This window comes from Ammodytes marinus, assembly GCF_949987685.1.
Source record: "Ammodytes marinus genome assembly, chromosome: 3".
NCBI lineage: Eukaryota > Metazoa > Chordata > Actinopteri > Uranoscopiformes > Ammodytidae > Ammodytes > Ammodytes marinus.
Window position 1 is genome coordinate 12381322 of NC_137232.1, and position 24243 is coordinate 12405564.

Consider the following 24243-nt stretch of genomic DNA (forward strand, 5'->3'; position numbering starts at 1 on the left):
GCCATCTTGAACGGTTGCTTGACAAGACTCTTTCGCAGTCAACAACAAACACCGCATAGGGAACCGGTTATTTCAGTTATTCAAGGTAAATGAGTATTTAACTATACGAGTTACACCTGTGGACGTTTTTTAGCTATTGGCCACATATTCCACATAGCCTGTCGTGTCTTTTACAGATAGCTTAAACAGCTAATTAATTTCCCAATCGCTGGCAGGTTCACGTTAGCTCGTTAGCTGACGTAGCACGATATAGCTCCAATATAACTTGACGTTTGTTATGGGTTTATAGGTTAAACATAACAACGGTGAATGTGTCAAGTAGTTATTTGCCCCAAGCGGTTTAACAAGCCAATTGTGTATAAATATGCTCAATGCTGTGTCGGAACGGTTCTTACCGAAACGGCACAGCATTAGCATTGAGCTATAGCTTCATGTGCTAGTTAGCCAGATGTCGGCTAACGCAGCTTCTTGTAATGTAGTCTGATTTAACAGACATTTAATACTCCTAGTCATTCACATACACAGGCAGTCACAGTCTGTAACGAACATACAATTTGCTGAATGTGCTTGACTTGACGTTTATGTACGAAAGTTTACACAGGCAGGGGTTAATTAAATGTCCCTACCAGTCACCGTAACTTTTGACGTAAGGCCAGCTACGTAGCGTTAGTTATTGATCAGCTGGATTCGGTCTCACTAGCCTAGCCTTCAAATAAAAAAATGCATATTGTATTTTACCACCACCGTCATTCAGTTGTCTTGCTATTTTTCGTCACTGCTCTGTTTCTGACATTGTGTTTCGTGTGTTTCAGGATTTGGAGAGGGAAAAAAAAAACTAAGAAAGGACGCAGTGGCTCAGTTAAGCTGTACAAGATGGCAAGCTGAACAGTCTGCCAATACTTGAAAGCTAGCTAAGCCCAACTGGTGTATGGTTTTGTTTTTTCCAGAAAACGATGGGAAATGACATCTTATGCTAAGCCCTAATTAACAAAAATAAATCATTGCTTAGAAGTTCTTAAAATTGAAGATTTTTTTTTTTTCGACACTTGATGTCCCACAAAACGACTATATTATTGAGGAACCTGCCAAGGCAAAATATTTGAACAATTTACATTTGGATAGTTATTAAAATCCCAAGAGGGAGAAGGACATTCTGAAGTGGTCCCAGCTGAGTGGACCCACTTCATCTGGAGACTGTTGGGAGGTTTTATTGCTTTTGGGACGGACAAAATAAGCCGAGCAAGGTAACCATGAGTATCGCACGGACGGAGAACCCAGTGATTCTGGGCTTGTCCAACCAGAATGGACAGATCAGAGGCCCGGTGAAGACTGCTGGACCGCCAGGTGTAGGAGGGGGAGGGGGCGGCCCTATACAGCAGCAGATTAACCAGTTGAAAGGTGTAATCAACAATGGCAATTCCCAGCCGGCCCCAACAACTAACGCTGTCATTAAGTAAGTTACATGAAACTTGAATTCCAAGAAATTTGACTCTGGCACAATTTTTTACAGTCAATTCCTTTTTTATGCTTAGTTATATTTGTATTATCCTCCACAGGCCTGGAGATGACTGGAAGAAAAAATTGAATTTGCCCGCGAAAGACATGAGGATGAGAACTTCGGTTGGTATAACTTAACACTACTTTTGTAGAATTGAAAGTTTAATTTTTTTTTTGTAATATTGCTTTTCACTTGTCCTTTTGCTAATGTTATTCAGTCTTCAGAATGCTAAACTATATATGGCATATCTTCACAATGTGAAGCCAATGTAGCACCCACCGTCATTTGTTGGTTTACAGATCATGCAATCTAATCCTGCTAAGTATGAATATTTTTTATGAAGAGTGCATTTTTTTATGCATACTTTTACCCTAAACAAGGTGTTAATTATAACTTTCGCCCTTGTGTTATGATCTCTATTTTAAAACTGAATGCTTGCAATAAATAATCATTATTAACTGAAAGTTGTATCCATCATAACTGTTGTTATGCCTTAAAAGACATTCCGTATTATGGCCCTTTGATGTATGATTTGTGGTCCCATTTTTTTCCTGGCATGTACTTGCAGAATAGTCATAAGAATGCCAGTATGGCACTCAGTCATGGTAATAAAAACCTTTAAAAAGTTTTCCTCTTCATTGTAACAGTTGCACTGGTCTGAGGGTTCTTAGCATTGCTTCGCCTTCAGCTGTAAAATAAACCTGCTCCGCAACTTTACAGATTAAACTGATGACACGGATACAAATTGCCGATTAGAATGAAGAAAGGCATTTAATGTGACTAGAGTTAAGATGATTCTAAACACTTTTGTCTATAATCTTTGTTTTTAATAACTTTATTATTTAATTGCCAGTGGGGAAATAATCCATTCTGTCAACAATGTTGGATGTCTGTTTTACATATTTTAAACCAAGTGCTAATAATCAAATTTCTTCATCATAATTCCAGGATGTGACTGCAACTAAAGGCAACGAGTTTGAAGACTATTGCCTAAAGAGGGAGCTGCTCATGGGAATTTTCGAGATGGGCTGGGAAAAGCCATCTCCAATCCAGGTACATTTCAGACAAATGAAGGGTTTTGCAGTGCTTAAAGGTGCACTATGCAGTTCCAAGGGGAGGGGGATTTGTTTACATATGCAGAGCTTGCAGTTGGTTTACAAAACATATTTTCTGTACATGTAGTTCTTGGTATTGAATACTTCTATCATAAATCAAACCTAAATTATTTTGAGGCACCTGGAACCAATCAGGAATTACGTTTGTTAACAAATCTCTGGACGCTGCTGCTGTAAACAGTTACTTTTTAGGTAGCTTTCTAAGTTCAAACAGTGTTCCAGGGATCCACATTTCCTGTAAGTAAAGTTTATCAGTTATGATAATATTCCTTAGAAAATGGTCACTTATCCGACACACATCCAAAGGTACATAGTGTAGTTCAAGGTTAATTCTAATGTTTTAAATCTGGGTGTTTGTAGTTAAAATTGGACAGTATTAGAATTGGGTTTTGGTCTGACAGAATCGGGTGATTCAGCAAATAAAATAAAAAAACAAAATAAAAACCGGACTATTTTTAGCAGTGCTTTCGGTCTGGCTCCAGGGCATGGCATTGTCAGTTGCCTGTTAAGTGCTCCACTTTGGACCAGACTGACATTTCTTGACCACTAGTATCGATCGCCATGATCCCATGAATGTCCTCTAGTGCTCTCAGATCAAAATTACATTTTGTGCAGTACCTCACACTATCAAATGTTGACACGTGAATGTGTTATATATGTAATCAAATAAAACTTTAAACATGGTCACCTACTGTCATTATAATTTTTTTTGCACGTTAACATTATCATTAATGCCAGACCACTGCTTTAAGTAAATGGCATGAACTAAATGTTTGATTTAACTTTTCATTCAGTCTCACTAAATTTTACTTTAATCGGCCAAACTTTTCAATTCAATGCTATGTCACAGAAATCATAATTTAACATGTGCCGGATATGACCTGAAAGTAGCATTGTGTATTAATCACTGACTGCTGTTTTTTTTGCTTTGTTTTGTTTTTTTTATCAGGAGGAAAGCATTCCCATTGCACTGTCAGGCAGGGATATCTTAGCCAGAGCCAAGAATGGCACGGGAAAGAGTGGAGCCTACCTCATTCCCTTACTTGAACGCATTGACCTGAAGAAGGACTGCATACAAGGTGAGAGGCTTGTTTTCTGTCATAGATTGTTTCTAGTAGATATCAGAAAGAAACCCTTGACTCTCTCGATTTGCAGTTGAATCTGAATATTCCTACAATTAATCCACGTTAAAAATTGTTGCAGCCCTATTTTTATGCGTATATTTGAATTCAACATTTATTGAATGATCATCCATTCTGTTTAAATGATTTTCTATTGACACTGTGATGCAGTTTCTACCTCTTAATTGTTCTGACTTTCATTTTTTGTTATGATTTGATAAAATTTGGATCACATGGTCAAATTGGGATTAAGAATTCATGAACTGCCAGAGGTGTATTTATGGAGGGGCATTTTCTCTTTTGTAATATGTCTGACTGTTAGTTCACTGTTTATTGAAGACATTTTATTTTTTTAAATGAATAAGAATAATTGCTAAAGTAATTTTGATTGCCATGTGTGACTCACCTTGCATGTGTGTGTAATTGACAAAAATAAAGACAAAACCTAACTTAATTTATAAGCTCTCAGTATTGGTAAATGTTTGTGTTCTTCCAGCTATGGTCATAGTGCCCACCAGAGAACTGGCTTTGCAAGTCAGCCAAATATCTATCCAGGTCAGCAAACACATGGGCGGAGTGAAGGTTATGGCAACCACAGGTGGAACCAACCTACGTGATGACATCATGAGACTCGACGAAACGGGTAAACTTAAAGTCTTACTTCACCGGTGGAAATATGAAGGTGTATTGAACTCTGAGATCCTAAATAGAATAAATGTGATTTATTTTTATTTTTTTAATCGGATCATCCTAGCCTGAGAAAAGGCAGAAAGAGTTTTTTATGGTCTCACTCTCACCCTACATTTTCCCATGTGTGACATCACACATGGGAAAATATAAGGTTAGGATTAACAGGACAGCTGGGCCAAGGGAAGACTGAGGGAAGAAAAACCTAATTAATTCTATTATAATAGTAATTTTATAATGATAGAATGCCGGTTCTGTATGGGTGAAGTATTCGTTAAGCAGTTCACACACGGCCCCATAGTTATTGACTCCACTGTTTGTTCAAATGTCCTTATATGTACTTAACCGACGCAATCGGTTTGTTTTTGCTGTACAGCTAAATTATTGGCAGGCAAATGGGTGTTGACAATTGTTTGTTTGTTTGTTTGTAACCTTTATTTAACCTCGAAAGATCAATTGAGGGGTGACCCTCTTTTACAATGACGTCGAGTTTGTACAGATACACAATATACAATGAGAATACATAACAAGTTTACACACACACACACACACACACACACACACACACACACACACACAGACAACAACAATTTAAAACATTCAGATCAATTGAATGAAAGAGATAATAGCCTAATTAAAACAGTTACAAGTGTAGGGGGGTTGATTCAAAATAATACTTTTAAATTGGTTAACAGATATGAGTGTATTTATTTTAATTGTATGTTGTAGGCTGTTCCAGGAGTCAGGGGCACTATGGCTAAAAGCGGTTGACATATGGCATCCCATCAAAACACACGACGCTCAGTGTCTCAGTGAATATTGCCACATTTTTCTCCTGGAGTATTGGATAAAGCTTTTTATACTGCTCTGTCATTACCGTAGTTGCTGAATATTGAACATACGATTTTGATATAATACTTCAAATAAACTGGCAACTTTGTGTTTTTCAATCCTCAGCAAAGTGATAACACTGCCAGTATTCAGTGCAAATCCTTTAGATTTTAATACATTTTAACCAGTGATTTATTTCTTCTGCAGTACACGTGGTCATTGCTACTCCTGGGAGGATCTTAGACCTTATCAAGAAAGGAGTGGCCAAAGTCAACAAAGTGCAGATGGTGGTTCTCGATGAAGTGAGTACAATGCTTTTGTTCAATCAAAATGTATGTATATATCACCTTCTATACAAGTCACATGTACAGGTCCTTCTCAAAAAATTAGCATATTGTGATAAAGTTCAATATTTTCTGTAATGTACTGATAAACATTAGACTTTCATATATTTTAGATTCATTACACACAACTGAAGTAGTTTAAGCCTTTTATTGTTTTAATATTGATGATTTTGGCAAAAAAGTAAAGAAAAACCAAAAATCTAAATCTAAAAAAATTAGCATATTTCATCCGACCAATAAAAGAAAAGTGTTTTTAATACAAAAAAGTCGACCTTCAAATAATTATGTTCAGTTATGCACTCATTACTTGGTCGGGAATGTGGCGTGGCATGGAGGCAATCAGCCTGTGGCACTGCTGAGGTGTTATGGAGGCCCAGGATGCTTCGATAGCGGCCTTAAGCTCATCCACAGTGTTGGGTCTGGTGTCTCAACTTCCTCTTCACAATATCCCACAGATTCTCTATGGGGTTCAGGTCAGGAGAGTTGGCAGGCCAATTGAGCACAGTAATACCATGGTCAGTAAACCATTTACCAGTGGTTTTGGCACTGTGAGCAGGTGCCAGGTCTTGTTGAAAAATGAAATCTTCATCTCCATAAAGCTTTTCAGCAGATGGAAGCATGAAGTGCTCCAAAATCTCCTGATAGCTAGCTGCATTGACCCTGCCTTTGATAAAACACAGTGGACCAACACCAGCAGCTGACATGGCACCCCAGACCATCACTGACTGTGGGTATTTGACACTGGACTTCAGGCATTTTGGCATTTCCTTCTCCCCAGTCTTCCTCCAGACTCTGGCACCTTGATTTCCAAATGACATGCAAAATTTGCTTTCATCCGAAAAAAGTACTTTGGACCACTGAGCAACAGTCCAGTGCTGCTTCTCTGTAGCCCAGGTCAGGCGCTTCTGCCGCTGTTTCTGGTTCAAAAGTGGCTTGACCTGGGGAATGCGGCACCTGTAGCCCATTTCCTGCACACACCTGTGCACGGTGGCTCTGGATGTTTCTACTCCAGATTCAGTCCACTGCTTCCGCAGGTCCCCCAAGGTCTGCAATCGGCCCTTCTCCACAATCCTCCTCAGGGTCCGGTCACCTCTTCTGGTTGTGCAGCGTTTTCTGCCACACTTTTTCCTTCCCACAGACTTCCCACTGAGGTGCCTTGATACAGCACTCTGGGAACAGCCTATTCGCTCAGAAATTTCTTTCTGTGTCTTACCCTCTTGCTTGAGGGTGTCAATGATGGCCTTCTGGACAGCAGTCAGATCGGCAGTCTTACCCATGATTGCGGTTTTGAGTAATGAACCAGGCTGGGAGTTTTTAAAAGCCTCAGGAATCTTTTGCAGGTGTTTAGAGTTAATTAGTTGATTCAGATGATTAGGTTAAGAGCTCGTTTAGAGTACCTTTTCATGATATGCTAATTTTTTTTAAATAGGAATTTGGGGTTTTCATGAGCTGTATGCCAAAATCATCAGTATTAAAACAACAAAAGACCTGAAATATTTCAGTTGGTGTGCAATGAATCTAAAATATATGAAAGTTCAATTATTATCATTACATTATGGAAAATAATCAACCTTATTATCTCACTTTGAATGGCCTTGTGTCTGAATTGTGCTATATAAATAAACTTGCCTTATTAAATAAACAACTTTTATTTAATAAATCCATCTGGTTTTATGTTGCTTGATTGCTTCCCTAGAAAGCTTGTCCTAACAGTGCTTCGTATTGATTGTGAAATAGGAGGAAAGCAAAAATGGATCCGTCGCAAATTTGTTTGTGTATGTTGTAAAGAAGAAGAAAAAAACGACAATACAAATAATGTGGCAAAATGGATGTGTAGACCAAAGCATGCTAACGTATTTGACACAGGTTGCCTTGTTCAGCAGCAGATTGAGACTATTCTCAATGTGCCTTTCCTCAAATGTCCCTCTGTCCCACAGGCTGACAAACTGCTGTCCCAGGACTTTGTGGTGATGATGGAGGAGATGCTGGGCTACCTGGCCAAACAGAGGCAGATCCTGCTTTATTCTGCAACGTTCCCTCTCAGTGTGCAGAAGTTCATGGTAGGTTTAAAAAAAAGCAGAATAAATGTTTTAATAAAGACATGCACACTGAGGGGGAAGGTTGTTTATCAGCCAATAAGCCTTCATAATCTGTAGCACAACACTAACATAACTTATGTCTCACTTTTTAGAATTCGTACTTGCAGAAGCCCTATGAGATCAACCTGATGGAGGAGCTCACACTGAAGGGTGTGACTCAGTATTATGCTTATGTCACTGAAAGGCAAAAAGTCCATTGCCTTAACACGCTGTTCTCCAGGGTAAGTGTTGCCGCCCTGCACTCTTTGATCCCAGTTTAATTAACTCCAGTCGTGTCATGAAAACAACACTGTTAAAGGCCAACTACACTGCAGGCTTTTATTGCAAATAATAGGATAGCCGAAGAAAGCTAGATTTTACGGCTAACTCGGGTACATTTACTTTTTTTTCTATTAGTGTTAAATAATGTAAACTGTCCTTTTTTTAATTTATTTTTAAATCATAAAAAAAAAAATGCTTTACAAAACTATAAGCAGCATTTGCAATTTTAGTTGTTGGATTTTAGTTGATTTTTTTTTTGTTAGTTGCATTGAACACTACACACAGCAGTTTTATATATGATACAAGATAGAAATTGCTGTACACTTCACATTTCAAACACTGATTTGACCAGGCTTTTCTTCTGTTTGTTTGTTTTCCTCAGCTCCAGATCAACCAGTCTATAATCTTCTGCAACTCGTCTCAGCGAGTCGAGCTCCTCGCCAAGAAGATCTCCCAGCTCGGTTACTCATGTTTCTACATTCATGCCAAGATGAGACAGGTCAGCGCAACGTTCTGCCTCACCGATACCGGAGACTTAAAATAAACTTAAAAAATACACTGGAACTGATGGATGCATGCTAGAACCGTGGCTACTATTGCGACACTGTGCATTAGTGCTACATTGTGTACCTTGTGTGGATGTGTATGTGCCTCTTCTTGACGTGCTGGTATAGTTTACACCAACGCTATTCCTGGACTGTTGCTGCCTCTACCAGTCTTTATTTCCCAATGAGAAACTTTATATGTCCAGGTGTCTTGTTAAGTGTCATCTAATGTTACAGGTTGTCCTTTAATACCTGAAATGTTTTCACATTACAGCCTTGTTTTGCAGCTCAGCTTTTAACTTAGTATCATTTTTACGGCAATGCAGTAGTGCAACTTTACACAACATGCTTTTCTATTACTGCAAAAAATAAATAGCATTTTACTGTCAAATACGTTCATGAGGATAACTTGACAGGCTGCTCTGTACTCGTGTCTTCATGTGAATTAGATGCCTAGCGCCGATATGAGTGAATGTGTCATCTAAATGTTGTTTTCTGGTGGGATGGCAGTGGGTTGGGAGATCGTCCTCTGGAGTCCAGGGTCGGAGGTTCGATCCCCCGCCTCATGTCGAAGTGTCCCTGGGCAAGACACTGAACCCCAAATTGCTCCCGACGGTTCAGAGGGCACCTTGCATGGCAGCTACTGTCATTGGTGTAATAGTTTGCGTATAAATGGGTGAATGTGATAAGAATTGTAAAAGCGCTTTGGGGCTGAGAAAATCGGCTAAAAAGCGCTATACAAGTCAAGTCCATTTACCATTTCTCTCTCTCTCTCCTGCTCCCCAGGAACATCGCAACCGTGTATTCCATGACTTCAGAAACGGCCTCTGCAGGAATCTTGTCTGCACTGGTGAGTGGCCATTTAAATGCACAACTGATACATTCGTTTTAAGTACATACAAAAAAATTTGAGTCTCATCAACACCAGATTGCACTGTGCGACCGTAAGTTTTTTATTCCATGCATGCAGACTTCACCACTGACCTTATGGTTCAAATTATTTGAATATATTTGCCCCTATCTTTTAACAAGTTGTCAAGGTAAATTCCAGCTGACCTAGATTCTTAAACCGAGTTGCCAGATGTAATATTTCTCTAGTTTAAAAAAAAAGTATTTGGCTCCTTCAGCATTTGAGTTCTTGTCCAAAAGCAGCGTGATGTCATCCTCCATTGAGCTAATGATGCTGACTATGGTGACAAACGCAGAACCTAAATTGTTTTTAAATGAAAGGTAATAGCTGGCCATGTGTGCCAATACCAACATGCAGAGAGAGAAAGTCGCCAAAAGGCAATCGAGGGGGGGGGGGGGGGGTTATAGAAAGTACTTTGCACATCAGATGTTAATGTGTTTTAGGCTTCAGGCTGTGTAGAGATCTGTACAAGAACTGGTTCCATTTGGTTACAGGAATACCCCACCTGATCATGAAGCAATGGAAATATTTTGATAAGTTTAGCTAGACAGCCTGTGCACACTGATTACAGCCAAAGTGGGTGCCAGAGTTTGATCACAATGAGCTCATGTAGGAGGACTAACAGTGTATTGTGTGCCTTATTGTATTGGTAATGGGAGTTTTATTTATTTTACCATTTTGGACTTAGAGGATTTATAGAAAGTGAAACGAAAGTGAGGCTTAACAATTGTAATAAAGCATTCACACAATTACTTTCCTTGTTGGTTAGACTTGACATGCTCCACATGTGTCCACTTTATACGTGTTTTGCAATTTTTAGTTTGTTTGTATTGACTTGTATGGGTTTCTGCAGATACTTGTAAAATGTTTGTTCATTTTAATTGTGTTTTAAATGTTGCTTTATTTCCTCTAGATCTCTTCACAAGAGGAATTGACATTCAAGCCGTGAATGTCGTGATCAACTTTGACTTTCCCAAGCTGGGAGAAACTTACCTTCATCGCATTGGTAGATCTGGTAAGTGCACATATTGCATAGCATTATTTTATTTATTTAAATATATATTTTTTGGCATTTTCAAGCTTTATTGGATAGTACAGAGTTGAAATGGGGAGACAGAGAGAGAGAGAGAGGGGGGGATGACATGCAGTGAAGGGCCACTGGTCGGTTTTGAACCCGCGACCACTGCAACGAAGGCCAGAGCCGATATGCTACACGCTCTAGCCACTACGCCACCGGAGCTCCCCGATAATAGCATTATAATTTTTTTTGATGGTCCAGCATTTTATTTTACAAAAAATTTTGTGTAGCTAACGATAAGAACAACAATTCAAACCCTCACTTCCCTTTTTACTACCAGGCCGATTCGGACACTTGGGTCTGGCCATCAACCTCATCACCTACGACGATCGCTTCAACCTGAAGGGCATCGAGGAGCAGCTGGGGACGGAGATCAAGCCCATCCCCGGCATCATCGACAAGAGCCTGTATGTGGCCGAGTACCACAGCGAGACTGGTGAAGAGATCCTCAAGCCATGATCCAGTGAGTACACATTGACAGCTTATACACACACAAGTATGTTTGTCTTTTAGGCTGGGCTGTGAGCACAACACTCTGGGCCCGATACAAGTAGTTTGTGAGCCCCATTTCTCCTTTTGATCTTTAACTTTTTGTTGCAAATAATTGAGCCTACAACTGTTCACAGGATAGTACAACTATTACACTCATTATTATTTTTTTTGGCTTTTGAGGACACACACACACACACAGTAATACGCCCATGATTTCAGGATAATGCCATGATGGTTTCACTTTTCTGATATCAGTGTCACTACTAACACACAGCACATGTATTTATTACTGTCATGTTGGGCCTTTCCTGATGTGCCAGTGTTTCCCCTACCATTATACAGGCCTGTAAAAAAAAAGAAATGTGAATTTTTTATTTTTACTTGTATTTGTCTTGTCTGTGCGGCGCGATGCACGTGTGCATTCGGAGCGCACATGTCAAACAGGGAAACTGACGAGAAATAACCTTCCTTTATAGGTCCATGGCAGGAGCATGACTAGCCAGCAGACATTACACTGGAGATATTTAGGACTCAGTAACAGGGAGTTGAACAGGAAAAAGTGCCGAGCAAAATTTAGAAAGCTAAAGTCGCTACGTTGCCGTGGCAACCAATCTGTATCAACAGCTGAGACAGCGCAGCAAGTTATCTTGAACAGCAGGCTATTGTAGCCCTACAAGCTTTATTTTTTGGTATTTTCAATGCTACTTTATTTTTATGTTTTAAATTGAGAACTAGGCTACATGAAATATAATGGTCGGAATACGAAATTTGGCTTATTTTGCACACATTTTGATTGCTAGGCTAATCATGATGTGTAGCCTAGGTTAATTCATTTATTTTAAATGAATATTTGATAAATTAAATGAAATGTTTCATGATCCAGATTATTCCAGAAATTAATACTAGACAGGACATACCTGTCTATATTAGGTCTTAGTGTTTATTGTTTATTGTATTTTATTTTCATATCCATGTGTTTTTCTTCAATAGTTTATATGGCTTGTGTCTCCAAATTATTCCAGAAAATTGTTTTAGGCAGGACATATATGACAGTTGTTTACAGAGCAAAAAAAATAAAATCAGATTTAGCTTCTCAAAGTGCACCAGATTGATGCATTTAACTTAAAAAAGTAAAAAATTCTTCCGCAGGGGCATGCCCCAAGACCCCACTAGAAGGTCCATTCTCCCCCAGCAGTCTCAAAAAATCCTGAGGGAAACACAAAATGTACAAACGTACTGAATGTGAAGGCATAACCCTATGCCCTAATTTGTAGCGGGCTGTCAAAAGAGGCTCATCCATAATACGGTTAGTTTTGGTAAATTTCTACTAGAAATTTGGTACGCATGCCGCGCGCATTCTCTTTATCAGCTTTTACCACCGGGCCTAAAAAAAATTCTAGGGGAAACACTGTGCCAAATAAAAATGTCCCCTAATAAGAGGGTTGTTAGACTTTTTTTTGTTATACACACGTCGAAGGCAATCTTTAGTTTTGTAAGACATGAAAAACATTGGAGAAATCGGCAATAACTCCATTCGCTCAAACTGTCCTTTTTTTAATGCGGTTGTTACTCTGACAATGTTACAGTTTTCAGCTTGAAGGATTGTGTTCAAGGCAGCCCCACAACAGAGAGACTCATGGAAGTGTCCTTGAGCCAGACACTCAATCTCAACCAGCTGCAGGGAGGATGTTCTTTCATTTTCAAGGGTTTTTCTGTTGAACAATTCTAAAAATAGTAAGGTCACGATCAAGTTTATGTTTGCCCCGACATAGAGATGTGTGTGCCAAAATGGAGTCAGATCCTGTAGTTGTATTTACCTAAAATAAAGACGTTTTCTTGTCATTGTACCGCTGAAAGGCATACACGGTTAAAAGTGCCGACAGCGGCAGTAATAAAATAGGCTACAATAGTAAATGTTGATTAAGGGTGCTCTGAGGAACTTTCATTTTGCGTCTATTCTTGCACTAAATTTAGACAAAATTGGTAGTGTTTTTACGACCACAGTTGTTGTTCATGGGTGAAATTACCCGGACAAAGGCTCTAAGAAAAACTATATAAAAAAATATGGTTTTGTTTGCTGTTACATGTAATTTATGTTCATCAAAGGAAAACTTAGACTGTTTCAGAAACATTCCTTGTAGCACCTTTTTTTTTAAATATCAATTTGCCATAATGTCTAATGTTTAATTTTCTACTCTTCTCTCTCTACAGATGGATCCATCCTCCATTCCCCTTTGTACCTTTCCAGCCCGGCCCCCGCCTGCCCCACTCTTCCCCCATCTTTGGAGTTCTTTAATTTTTTTTTTTTAATGTACAGTTCCTGTCCTTCTTTTTTTTTTGGATGCCACCATAAGGAATGTGTATTTGGATGGACAATGCGTTTCGGAAGAACTCATTTTGCCTTTTTTTAAGGCTCTGTGCTGCTGTACCACCACTTACCTGAAGACAAAAAAGCACCCAGAGGAAAGCGTGGGAGACACTCGCAAGTCGGAAACAAAAAAAATATATTGATGATGCACATCGTGATATAATTCATATCCACCATTGACACAAAGCCAGCACCAACAGACCGCTGTACGACACCCTCCATCCTTCACTTTTTAGTTTGGAAATTTTAACCAATTTGTATCAAGTGCCTTAACAAGCAGTACAAACTCATTCTAAAGTAATAACCCTTGCATTTTTATCCGTCATCTCGCTCACGTCATTACCACACACTCAAAAATTCACCTAGTTAAAAAAAAATTGCCACGCTGATTTAACGTCCGACTACATAGGTGGATTCATGACTCTTTTCTTTTTCTGTTGGCAAAGAATGGAGTTAATTAGGATGGAGGCTGGTCTGAATTATCCTTTATTTGCTGGCTAAGCTGCATTTGAGTCTGGCTGATAAAATGAGGACAAATTTGGGATTTTCCATGGACAGAGATGCTGGATTTTTACCAAGAAAACAAACGAACAGCCAGACTGTCCAGTCGCTTGTGAAAGAAGCTGAGTTGCTTCTAAAAAAAAGACCCAGAAACTTTCCTCTGTCTTCAGCATCAAAACACTAAGAATGAACAAGCAGCATCTCGACACAATGAGTCATGAGGATTCCCGTTTCCGTGGAGTTGAATCGTAGGAAAGATTCTTTTTTTTTTTTGTTTTTTTTTTTTGTTTCACCTTCCTATGGATGGCCGTACTTTAACTCTACAAGAAAATGCAGCCGATGTGTGCGCTGGCCCCTACACCTTGTGTATATACCTTAATTTTAAGATTGTTTTAAACAAGTCCAAAAGGCTGGCTGACAAAATGACAACCCCCCCCCCCCCCCTTATCTCTTGTTAGCACTTGTTTGTTTTTTGATCTTTGCAATATTGGCCTGTGAATTTATTTATAATTTTAGAAATTGCAGAGTTTATTAGAAGAAAAACCCAAAACATTTAAATGCCCTAGTGCATGACATGTGTTTGGATGAAAGAGTTCATCACTGATAATCTTTTTATCCCCTCCCAAATTTGATCCAGTGCAATTCTTCAAAGCTGCACTTGAACTGACATTGTTTCAATCGTTGCCCTTTATTCTCCTGCTTCCAGTGTTAAGTGTTCAGTCTAGACAGATGGCTTTGTCAAAGCTTGTGCATTGGAGTAATGAATTCTTTGTTGTCACCAGCCTTAACTTGTGTAAGTGACTTGAGACACTCTGAGATCTCCAGTGAGTGTTGTTGGAAAAAGAGAAAATAATATTCTATCATGTAGTAGTACTACTCGCTGCAGTGCAGCTGAAAAACGGCAGAGAATTTGTTTTCGGGGAGAAGGTATAAAGCTGTTACGTTGATAATTAAGCACAGCTACATTAGAGGCTTAAGAGGGAGCTGTGGAATTATTGTCCCCCCCCCCCCCCCTTTATGAAAAATGTTGTCATCAAAATGAACCATCTGACCTAAAATGTAGCAGGAATTCCTTCTGTGCATTGCTAGTTAGCTGGCTATACTTAAAAACAAGCTAACAAAGGATGCCTCACTAAAGCAGGTTGGGCTGCAGTTAGCGCACAGAGATGGGTTCAGGCAATACAACTGACTGCACTGCTTTTTGTACACTCGTGAGGCCCAAAAGAGTGACGTTAATGGTTGTGCAGAATATTTAAAAAAACAGAAAATGCCACATAGGGGAATGGGCATTGAGAATTACAAATGTACTATTAGTCAGACTGCTTGTTTAAAAAAAACTTCCCTGGGCACTTCACACTGCTGAGTGTATGGCTTATTTCTCTGCCCTGTTTGCTTTTGTATTTTTGTGGGTTATACAATTTTTTTTTGCATTTTTATGCAACACGACAACCTCATTTTGCAAAAAGGTTTTTCTGACCGCTTGTTCTGGTAAAAACCTTTTTGCAAATGAGGTTCCCTTAGTTACGGTGAGATGCTCTAAACTGTTCTAATCAATGAGAAGTGTTATTTGAAGCACATTTAATTTAAGCTCTTTTTAAAAGATGACAAAAGTGACAATGTTGATCAGTTGAAGCATTCCCTTTTTATTTCTCATTGTTTAGGACTTAAGATCCCTGTTCACTATTTTCTATTGCTGTCCCCTGGAATACTTGATCACCTGATTTGGCTGTTTTGGCTTATTGTTCGTTTGGGTGGGAGGGAGGGATTTGTCTAAAAAAAAAAAATCCAAATTATATTAAGCATTAGTTTAGTGAACAGGGATCTAACTGCACAGACGCTTGGCAGCTGTCTGTATGATGTCAGCCCACTGGTAGTAATGGCCACAGCAAAAATGCTTTCAAGGTTAAAATTGACGATCTTTCAAGATTTGAGCGTATTGCTAGCTTTTCATGGGATGCTGCGTTACTGCTAGTTGGCTGCCATTTTGAGAACCTTAAAGACGGAGACAAGAGCATCTTGCCCTTTAGATTGGGTGAATAATTCGCATAGTTTGGGTTACTAAATTGTCTCATTCTTTAAGGTCATTTTTAAATTGTGGGGTTGTTAAATTTGGCGTTCTTGCTGCCCTGATGCACATGTTTTATCCTCTCTTGATAGTTCTAAGATCTTAACACAGCTTTTGTTTATAATTGGGCAATTCTATAAATTTTTCCATTGAGGATGTGAGACGTCCATTAAGGATATATTTTCAAACTGATGCATCAGTAAAAAAAAATGGGGAGGAGCCTTTGGGCATTACAAAAACAGGATATGATCGCAAAGATCCCAAATTATGGTAACGGGTATTAAAAAAAAAAGAGGTTTGAAAAAGTTGCCCTTAAATTTGGATTTTTTTTATTTTAATTTTTCAAAAGAAATGTTCAAGTGGAGTTTTATTTGATGAAAAAAAAAATTCTCCAAATTTAAGTGAAGTTAAAGCCTGAGTTCATTTTTCTTTTTATTGAATTGAAATTTGGTCGTTATTTAATTGGCAGATTTTTCAGTGACGCTAATTTTACAATGGACTTACGTTTAAAAAAAAAAAGAGGTCATGAATATTATTGGATACGATTGAAAGTTTTGTTGAAAATAAAGCTCACTGAAATTTACTTCATTTGTGTTGTCTGTTTTTCTTTTCTCTTTTTTGTGCCAAGGACCAGCATATTCATTTAAAATAATGTCCATGGACTGGTTGCCAATTTTAAAATTTTTAAACATGGGCTGTTACTGTTTAACAATGTTTATTTATATTTTTTGTAGTTGCATGTTATACAGTAGGTGGCAACAAAGGCATACATTTTCTTTTTTTTAATTGACCTGCCATTTTATTGTTTTACTGATTATTTTTTTAAAGCTAGGTGTCACTATGCTTCTACTCAGTTCAGACAGTATCTCAACATGTATAACCTTATGGTATTCAGGTTTTCGTTTCTGGCTTTGTGCCCGTGGGCAGAGTGCCTATCCACTGCCAGGTGACAGGTGAGATACATGCCTGAAATCATTATTACTTTTGGGGGTTTAAGAAAATGTATTGAGTGCTTCGTCTTGACAAGAAGCCTTCTCCAGAATAGCTTACTCCACCTTTAGCCCATAGTTAAATCATCATTAGTTGGCCCTAAATTGAAACTCATGTACACGTTTATGGAATCCAACGATTTTATGTTAAAAATAAAATTCTCCAGATCCTCAGTGATGTTAAAGATCACCCAGAGCTCTCCTCGCATATATCCGCCCCACATTCTGTCATCGTGCCTGGGGGGCGCTTCAGGGAACTCCACTACTGGTGAGTTAATTAATGAAGCCTGTCTCCCAGTCTGTCTGTCTAGAGTGACAAGAGATCACAGACAGCCCACCCATGTGTCATGTCAAAGACAGTAGGCTCGTTCGACCTGTCGCCGTCTTGCTAAGACCTGCGCAATTATGACGCTCGTCTTGCTGAGCGCACTGCATTATGGTTAGACTTTTTGTCCCACTTGCACCCGTGGCTGGCTGCGGCTCGGCTGCTTGAGACTCTGAAGTCCCGCGGTATCAAGACGGACACAGACACTGGAGCAAGTCGCTGCAGTTGCTCCCCACGGGCTGCGGGAGCGAAATGTCTGATGGGAAACGTCTTGCTGACAGGCGGAGCTGAGCGCTAATTGGGAGTTTAAACCTCGTGCCTTTGATGCGTTTCCCCAATTGGTTAGGCAAAAGTCTGACATCACCGCTCAAAATTAAATTACGATCCATTCTTTTTGATTTTAATTTATGTTTAATCATTAGGCCACCACAATATGCATTTAAGCAGAAATGTACTTAATCAGAGTTAAACCTCTGAACCCTTGACATAGAAATAATTTGGATGTGTAACTCTCCTGTATAGATATATTTAAAAGTGAACACAAACTTGAGTCACATAAGATCTTGGTGAAGTGATTTTTATACCATTAAGATTAAATCATAGGCTTATTTCAAGTGATCTAAATGGTCTGGGAATTGTATTTTACATGTAGGCCTAGTGTCGCAAAGCCAGACCAAAACTACAACAAGTAGTTTGTTTGTTACACATCATAATACAGTTCATCATATCCATCTCTACAATAATAATAAGGGATCTTTTCTTAGACCTTCTTTATTTAGGCCGATCATATTCGTTATGTGAAGGGAGAAATACTAAACCTCCTTTATTTGGATTTGTAAATTATTCTTGTAAATTATTCTTTATCACTTAAAAGTAGGTGTTCTAGTAAAGTAACAAGAAAGATAAAGATGTGTGGGGAATGGGGATATTAGCTTATATCTCGTTTCTTGTTTTGAAAATGCCCCTCGCTTTTAAAGTGTTTACTCGTCTTTGTGTTGTGTTCTGCTTCTAATCGGTTGTAGCATGTGTATACTACTTGCTGTAGTTTGGTCTGGCTTTGCGAGACTATAGCATGTGTGACTCTCCTGCGAATATGTTTCTAATAGGCCTTCAAAATAAAACTAGAAAACGAACTGCATCCGCAACAAGGACGCTACTTCCGACTCGGAGCTGTCCGGCTTCAGTCAGGCATTTTCGTCACTCCCCCGACTGCACTCGGCTACTCTCGTCTACTTTCCAGACGAGCTGAAAGTTAGGTCGAACGAGCCTAGTGATGTTTGGGCGCTGTGTGTGTGTGTGTGCGCCCGCCTCCTTAAGGGATTCCTACTGGGCCGTCAACAGCCTCCTGCTGTCAGAGATGACACACGGCCTACCGGATAATTCAGAACTTCATCTACCTTCTCAACATCAACCTCAAAGAACCTTTTATCTTTCACAGCATTAAAGGTGGAGTCAGTGATTCTGGAGAAAAAGTCCAGCTTTGCTCAGAAGGCTCATTTTAAATAAGTAATTTAGTAACCCAGGCAGGCGGGAGGGAGCGAGGTGGGGATTAGTCGAATAAATATATATTTTGTATCCCTCCTACAGATATGGCTTCGGTCCAAACGCAGGGCGGATTTATTCCCTGCGTTCCAATTCACATACTTTTTCTTTTTACTAAACTACATACTAAAGTACAGAAGAGAGAAAAAAAATCAGATAAGGAAGATTTTTTTCATTAGGTCGAGAAATGTCAAGAATAAAGACGAATACTGCAAAATGCTATTGGAGTTAGTGGGGTATCTAAGTATTTTTGGCGTACAACAATTGACATGCATGTATTGGGACATCCTAAATCTTTTTCTTTTGTACTAAATGGTAGGGAAGTATGGGGATTGGAACGCAGGGATTATGTAAGGCGCAGCCAGCCTCCATTTCTCACTCTAATGGTGGAGAGCTACCATCAAGCAACTGGGGATGATGAGTTCCTCAGGTGATATTTAGGCCTGAGCTGATATCCTGCCAGACTCTATTCCCATCATTGAGCTGCCTACTGTCCCCTCCAGAATAGGAAGAAAAAAAATGCATATTAAACATCAAACCATCAGTACTTATGTCTCTGTGCCTCTGGTGTCTGTCTTTTTTCTAACATGCTTAATTAGAATGCGCCCCCCAACCCACAGCTTTTGTGTGAAATGATATAAATGGTTGTGGAAAGTAGTCGGAATTAAAGGTGGAGTCAACGATTCTGCTTGTTGTCAAAATCACTTTTTGTCACGATCAGTCAATCTCTCCTCACGATCGGATACGTGCTCCTACTGTGTGTGCGGCACGCTGAAAAAAATCCTGGTGTTGATACACAGCCTAGGCTCTGTAAACGGGCATGTTGCTAGCTGTGTGACCCCTTTGTTTTCATGGCCATTTACAGAGCCTAGGCTGTGTATCTCCCCTTATGAGCATGAACGAAACCTTTTATATGGCAATTGTATTCCATGAGAGAGTAAGAGAGAGTTTCATAAGCAGGAAAGTGGAATATATTCCCTCTGGATTCAAGGATCATCTGTGAAAGTACAAATTGGCTCTGACAACACCTCAGTACGTTGTTGTTATTATGAATATTTTATGTCGAACACTTTTTTTTTCCGCATTGCTGCTGAACAATTTTGCTCTCAATTCTAATTTTTTTAAATTTTATGTAAAAAAAAAGTTTGTATTCATATAAAATAACCGACTTGAGCAGCAGTTCCTTGGAAGAGACTTTCCATTTTTTGGGGCAAAACTGGAAAAAAAACATGTTATTCAGAAGCTGCACATTTGACTTTTTTCCACATCTAGTAAACACACCAAACATACAACAAGAACCACATTTTAGCTGCTGATTTGTGGTGGCCATTTTAGTAAACTCATGTCTTTGTATTTGCCCTCGGAGCATAAGGAGCAGCTGTGGATGGATTGAAAGCCGGTGCAGACTAGTCTGGCTCGGACTTTTCCTCCCGCTGGTTTATAGACAGTGATGGCTACAACAACAACAACAACAGCGGCTCCCTCATACAGACACACACCAGTCTGATCCTGCCTACTGACCTCAACGCTCTGCTCTGCCTCACTGAAAGGACTATAGCTTCGTTTCACTGGATACTGGGTCAGTGCATGAGCTTGCCTTTAAAGGTGGAGTCAACAATTCTGGGAGAATGCTTGTCAAGTTTTTTTTTTCTTTTTCTTTTTTTTTTATGATTTTGAAAAACTCCAGTTCAAATACACAGACAAGGCTCTGTTAACAGGCATGTTCGTGTTGCTAAATACTGTGGGCCACCTTTGTTTATATACCTGCCCCGTTTATAGAGCCTAGGCTATGTATAAAAAAACTCCATTAAATGTCAGCGCGCACACAACAGTTTGTCAAGTGTTATCCAGGATTGCTGACTCTGACTTTAACCGGCAGTTTAGATTCAGGGCCAATCAGAGCAGACCGTGTTGTGTGGAAGGCGGTGCTTAAAGAGACTCTAAAACTGAGCTTTTCAGACAGAGGCTCAAAAGATTCAGCAACGGCACTGTGAGAAATCTAAAGGGTTTTTTGGACTAGTAGAAAACAGAATTACAATTTTGACCCCGAACATTTGGATTATATTTAGCAGAAAAATTCACTAGTTTCATTTCATCGTGTGGGAATTTGAAACTGAAAGGACTCTTGCTTCATTTAAAAGGATACTAGGTCAGTAGCCTACTAAAGCAAGCCTTCGACTGTGGCTCTAACTCTAGTGTGCCCACTTGCTTTTAGCGCCTCACTGGTGGTGTTACATAACGGTGATGTGCTGTTTTGTGACAGGTGACGGTGACTCAGCGGCAGCCTATGATGAGACTGCAGGCCACACAGTCAGTGCTGTGGGATGCTCAGAGCGGAGCCTGGTTTGACTGCAACATGGTGACGCAACACACACACACACACACACACACACACACACACACACACACACAACACACTGAGTTTTACTCCTCCAACCATGCACCTATTTGGGCACAGGGATATTCTGGCCCTGAGATGGCAGACAAAGCCATGCAGTATCTGAATATTGGTACTGTAGACTTCTGTGGTTTTAATTTACAAATAAATGTGGAAGAATTGATCATTGGTTCGCTTGATCCAAATGACAAGATACATATTTGTCCCACTCCAAGCTTTATGTTATCTAACTCTGGCAATGCTGCAGCTTTGCTTTGAGATAAGATTAAAAAAACAGGAACACTGCCTATTACAGAGCACAGTGTCATATGACAGCTTTGCCATAGATTTTTATTAATTTTTTTACCAATAAAAAATCTGATTGGCCCTTTGATTTGTCAGAAATGCATACATCTGTCTATCTTTTTCTGAGGTCATAGTTAAAGGTGTTGATTTTGGCTTACTTATTTTTAATACATTAATAAACACCTGCTTTGACAACTCCATTGCAAAAAACATAATGGCATAATGTACATTTTAATTCATTTGAACGCATAATATAAAACAGTTTTCTTAAATGTCCACAGACTCAGCCTGCCTGTTGGGTCTTCACTTCTCTTCATGTAGCAGTTGGTCTGCTTGATAGCTCATTAGCTGATCTCATCTTCAGCACATTTCAATCTACCTGCATAATATGCCACTTCAATCTGGCTGGAGGCTGATGTGCTACTTACTCACAAAGTACACTCTGCACATGACGTGTGCAGCAGCAGAAGTTGTTTACCCTTGTTCCCTGCAGTGCAATCTGTTAGACAGCGACTACATAACACTGATGCCCTTTGCTTAGAAGCCCCACTCGAAGTGTGTCACACGAGCGTTATGAACTGTGCTTATGTTCTCCAGCAGATGGCGCACACACACTGCACTAGCTGGTTCATCTTGTCCAGGTTGAATTTAATTTTATTTTTTTTCGCTTTCCATGTCTTTACAGGAGAGTGGTGCCTTCCAGTTCCCTAACGTTCTTCCAAACGTCCCTGAGAGGGGGTGTGCAGCAGTGGGACTAGTCTAACGCATGGCCCCCATTACAACACATACTCATCCATGGTACAGGGCAATAAGTGAATGACATTGTCCTTTAAAACTTAGGCGAATGTTAATTTACAAATGGTTTCATTTTGTGTTAAAATTGTTTATTTCTTAAAGTGCATAAAGGCAGTAGGGAAAGGCATTATCACACACATTTTAGATTAATGAAGCTAGGTTATAATTTCAACCTCTAGGTCTATTTTTAGGGTGTTTACTTCCGCTCCCTTGAATGTGCCCTGTGGAGTTTCCTTGAAAATAATTAAAAGCTATCGGTACATAGAGTATTACTCAGCAAAATGCATTTTTTGGCGTAACAGACAAGATAAAATGTAATTACATTCACAAATCCAGTTTCCTTGACTTTTAAACCAGCAATGTTATCAGCAACTTGCTTGTGATGAAGTCAACTTACCTGTCTTTACTGGCAGATTGCTGCATTTCTTACCTGTATTATTTATACAGGTAAATCCCATTGAGACCGGAGGCTCTTTTGCAAGGGAGACCTGTTCCCATTTACACACACATTCGTACACCGATAGAAGGCTTACTTTCGACATTCACACAAGGCAACGTGGGTGAAGTGTCTTGCCCAAGGACACAACAACCATGACAGAAGTGGCAGGGCTGGAATCGAACCGCCAACCCTTCGGTCATTGGCTGACTCGCTCTACCAGCTGAGCCACAATTGCCAAACTTATTTACTTACTAATCTATCAGTAGAATAGTAAATGAGCATATGTGTGTCCTTGTGTGTTCATAATGCAAACCAAACAGGCCCCAACTTGTAAAAACATTGCTACACACAGTGTTTTTATTATTAATTTATTCAATGTATTCACCATGTTAACAAATAAATAACTCAAATAATATAGTACGTTCTCTTTCAAAAGGGGTAGGAAGAAGCTCAAAACTCTTCTGGTCCTCTCCCCTCTTATTTGTCAAACATTATTCATAGAAAATAAATATTCAATTTGCATCCATCAGTGTCCATGTCCAAGTTCAAAAACTTCACAGGATATGTTTTGAAGGGGACAGAACTTCATTGAGCATTTGACTTCAAAATCCAACGACCCAAAAACATCAGAAATAAATGTTGCACCTGCCTTGGTGATGTTGCCAGGCCTGTGCTGCTGCTGCTGCTGCCAGTTTGCCTCTAGTCTCATCTGTAGCAAGTGTGACACATGATCACACAGTAACTGATTCCAGGGCCTAAGTATTCTGTACGATAAATTATGAATTTTCTGGAATTTTTAATATGTATTTCTGGCAATCACACCTGAAAGGGGCATGTCTTCCCCAAATATACTTAAGACTGAGTCAACAGCACTGAAGACGCATAGCCACAGTTTAATTTCAAATCCAATCTGCATGTAGAACAGAACGCAATTAATAATGTGTCGCTCAGCAAATATTATGAAGCCTTTTCTGAGGTTTGTTGAGCGATTAAAATCATCTTGTTTTTTCAAGGTTTATCCAAACTGCCTTCGGAAGAAGTTAAACAACTATAGAGTTTGATTTGGCTGGCATTGGATCTGCTCACACTCGTTGGAATACAGGAAGCATGAAACCGTGTTAGAAAAGGTGTCTGTCATTTGGTTTATTTTAACACTGGAAGTGATGACATTTTATTGTTTGTCAATTGTACTGTCTGTTGACTGACTATGTGAGCTACCGGATACCTGAATTTCCTCAAGGGGATGAATAAAGTTATCCTATCTGTCTGTCTGTCTGTCTGTCTGTCTGTCTGTCTGTCTGTCTGTCTGTCTGTCTGTCTATCTATCTACAGTATCTATCTATCTATCTATCTGTCTGTCTGTCTGTCTGTCTGTCTGTCTGTCTGTCTGACTATCCATCTAGACAAAACAAGGAAGATATTGTGAGAATAATAACATATAAATCCTACTCTAAACAAAAAAAAGTCAAATCAGGAGTGAATTTGGATCAAACAGTATTACTTAGCTTGTTTCATGAGGCAAGACACGTTTATTTATATAGGCAATTCAAAGTGC

General features: G+C 39.3%; 2 protein-coding genes across 2 annotated transcripts; both read left to right on the forward strand.

Moving 5' to 3' along the window:
* Window positions 1-15583, forward strand: ddx6 (DEAD (Asp-Glu-Ala-Asp) box helicase 6). The gene is made up of 14 exons (XM_080024709.1): window positions 1-85; window positions 813-1453; window positions 1557-1620; window positions 2447-2551; window positions 3563-3692; window positions 4231-4377; window positions 5460-5554; window positions 7534-7656; window positions 7788-7916; window positions 8339-8455; window positions 9288-9351; window positions 10325-10426; window positions 10770-10952; window positions 13193-15583. The coding sequence occupies exons 2-13, from the start codon at window positions 1251-1253 to the stop codon at window positions 10946-10948; spliced, it is 1458 nt and encodes a 485-aa protein (XP_079880835.1). The 5' UTR covers window positions 1-85; window positions 813-1250; the 3' UTR covers window positions 10949-10952; window positions 13193-15583.
* A 1204-nt stretch (window positions 15584-16787) lies between these two features.
* Window positions 16788-23742, forward strand: treh (trehalase (brush-border membrane glycoprotein); the record flags this gene model as incomplete). The annotated part of the gene is given in 14 exon segments (XM_080024727.1): window positions 16788-16802; window positions 17072-17172; window positions 18547-18591; window positions 18593-18675; window positions 19096-19201; window positions 20107-20159; window positions 20162-20178; window positions 20182-20350; window positions 21035-21090; window positions 21182-21286; window positions 22140-22175; window positions 22177-22209; window positions 22213-22252; window positions 23702-23742. Coding segments are annotated over 14 exon segments (900 nt in total).
* Between the last annotated feature and the right edge of the window lie 501 nt (window positions 23743-24243).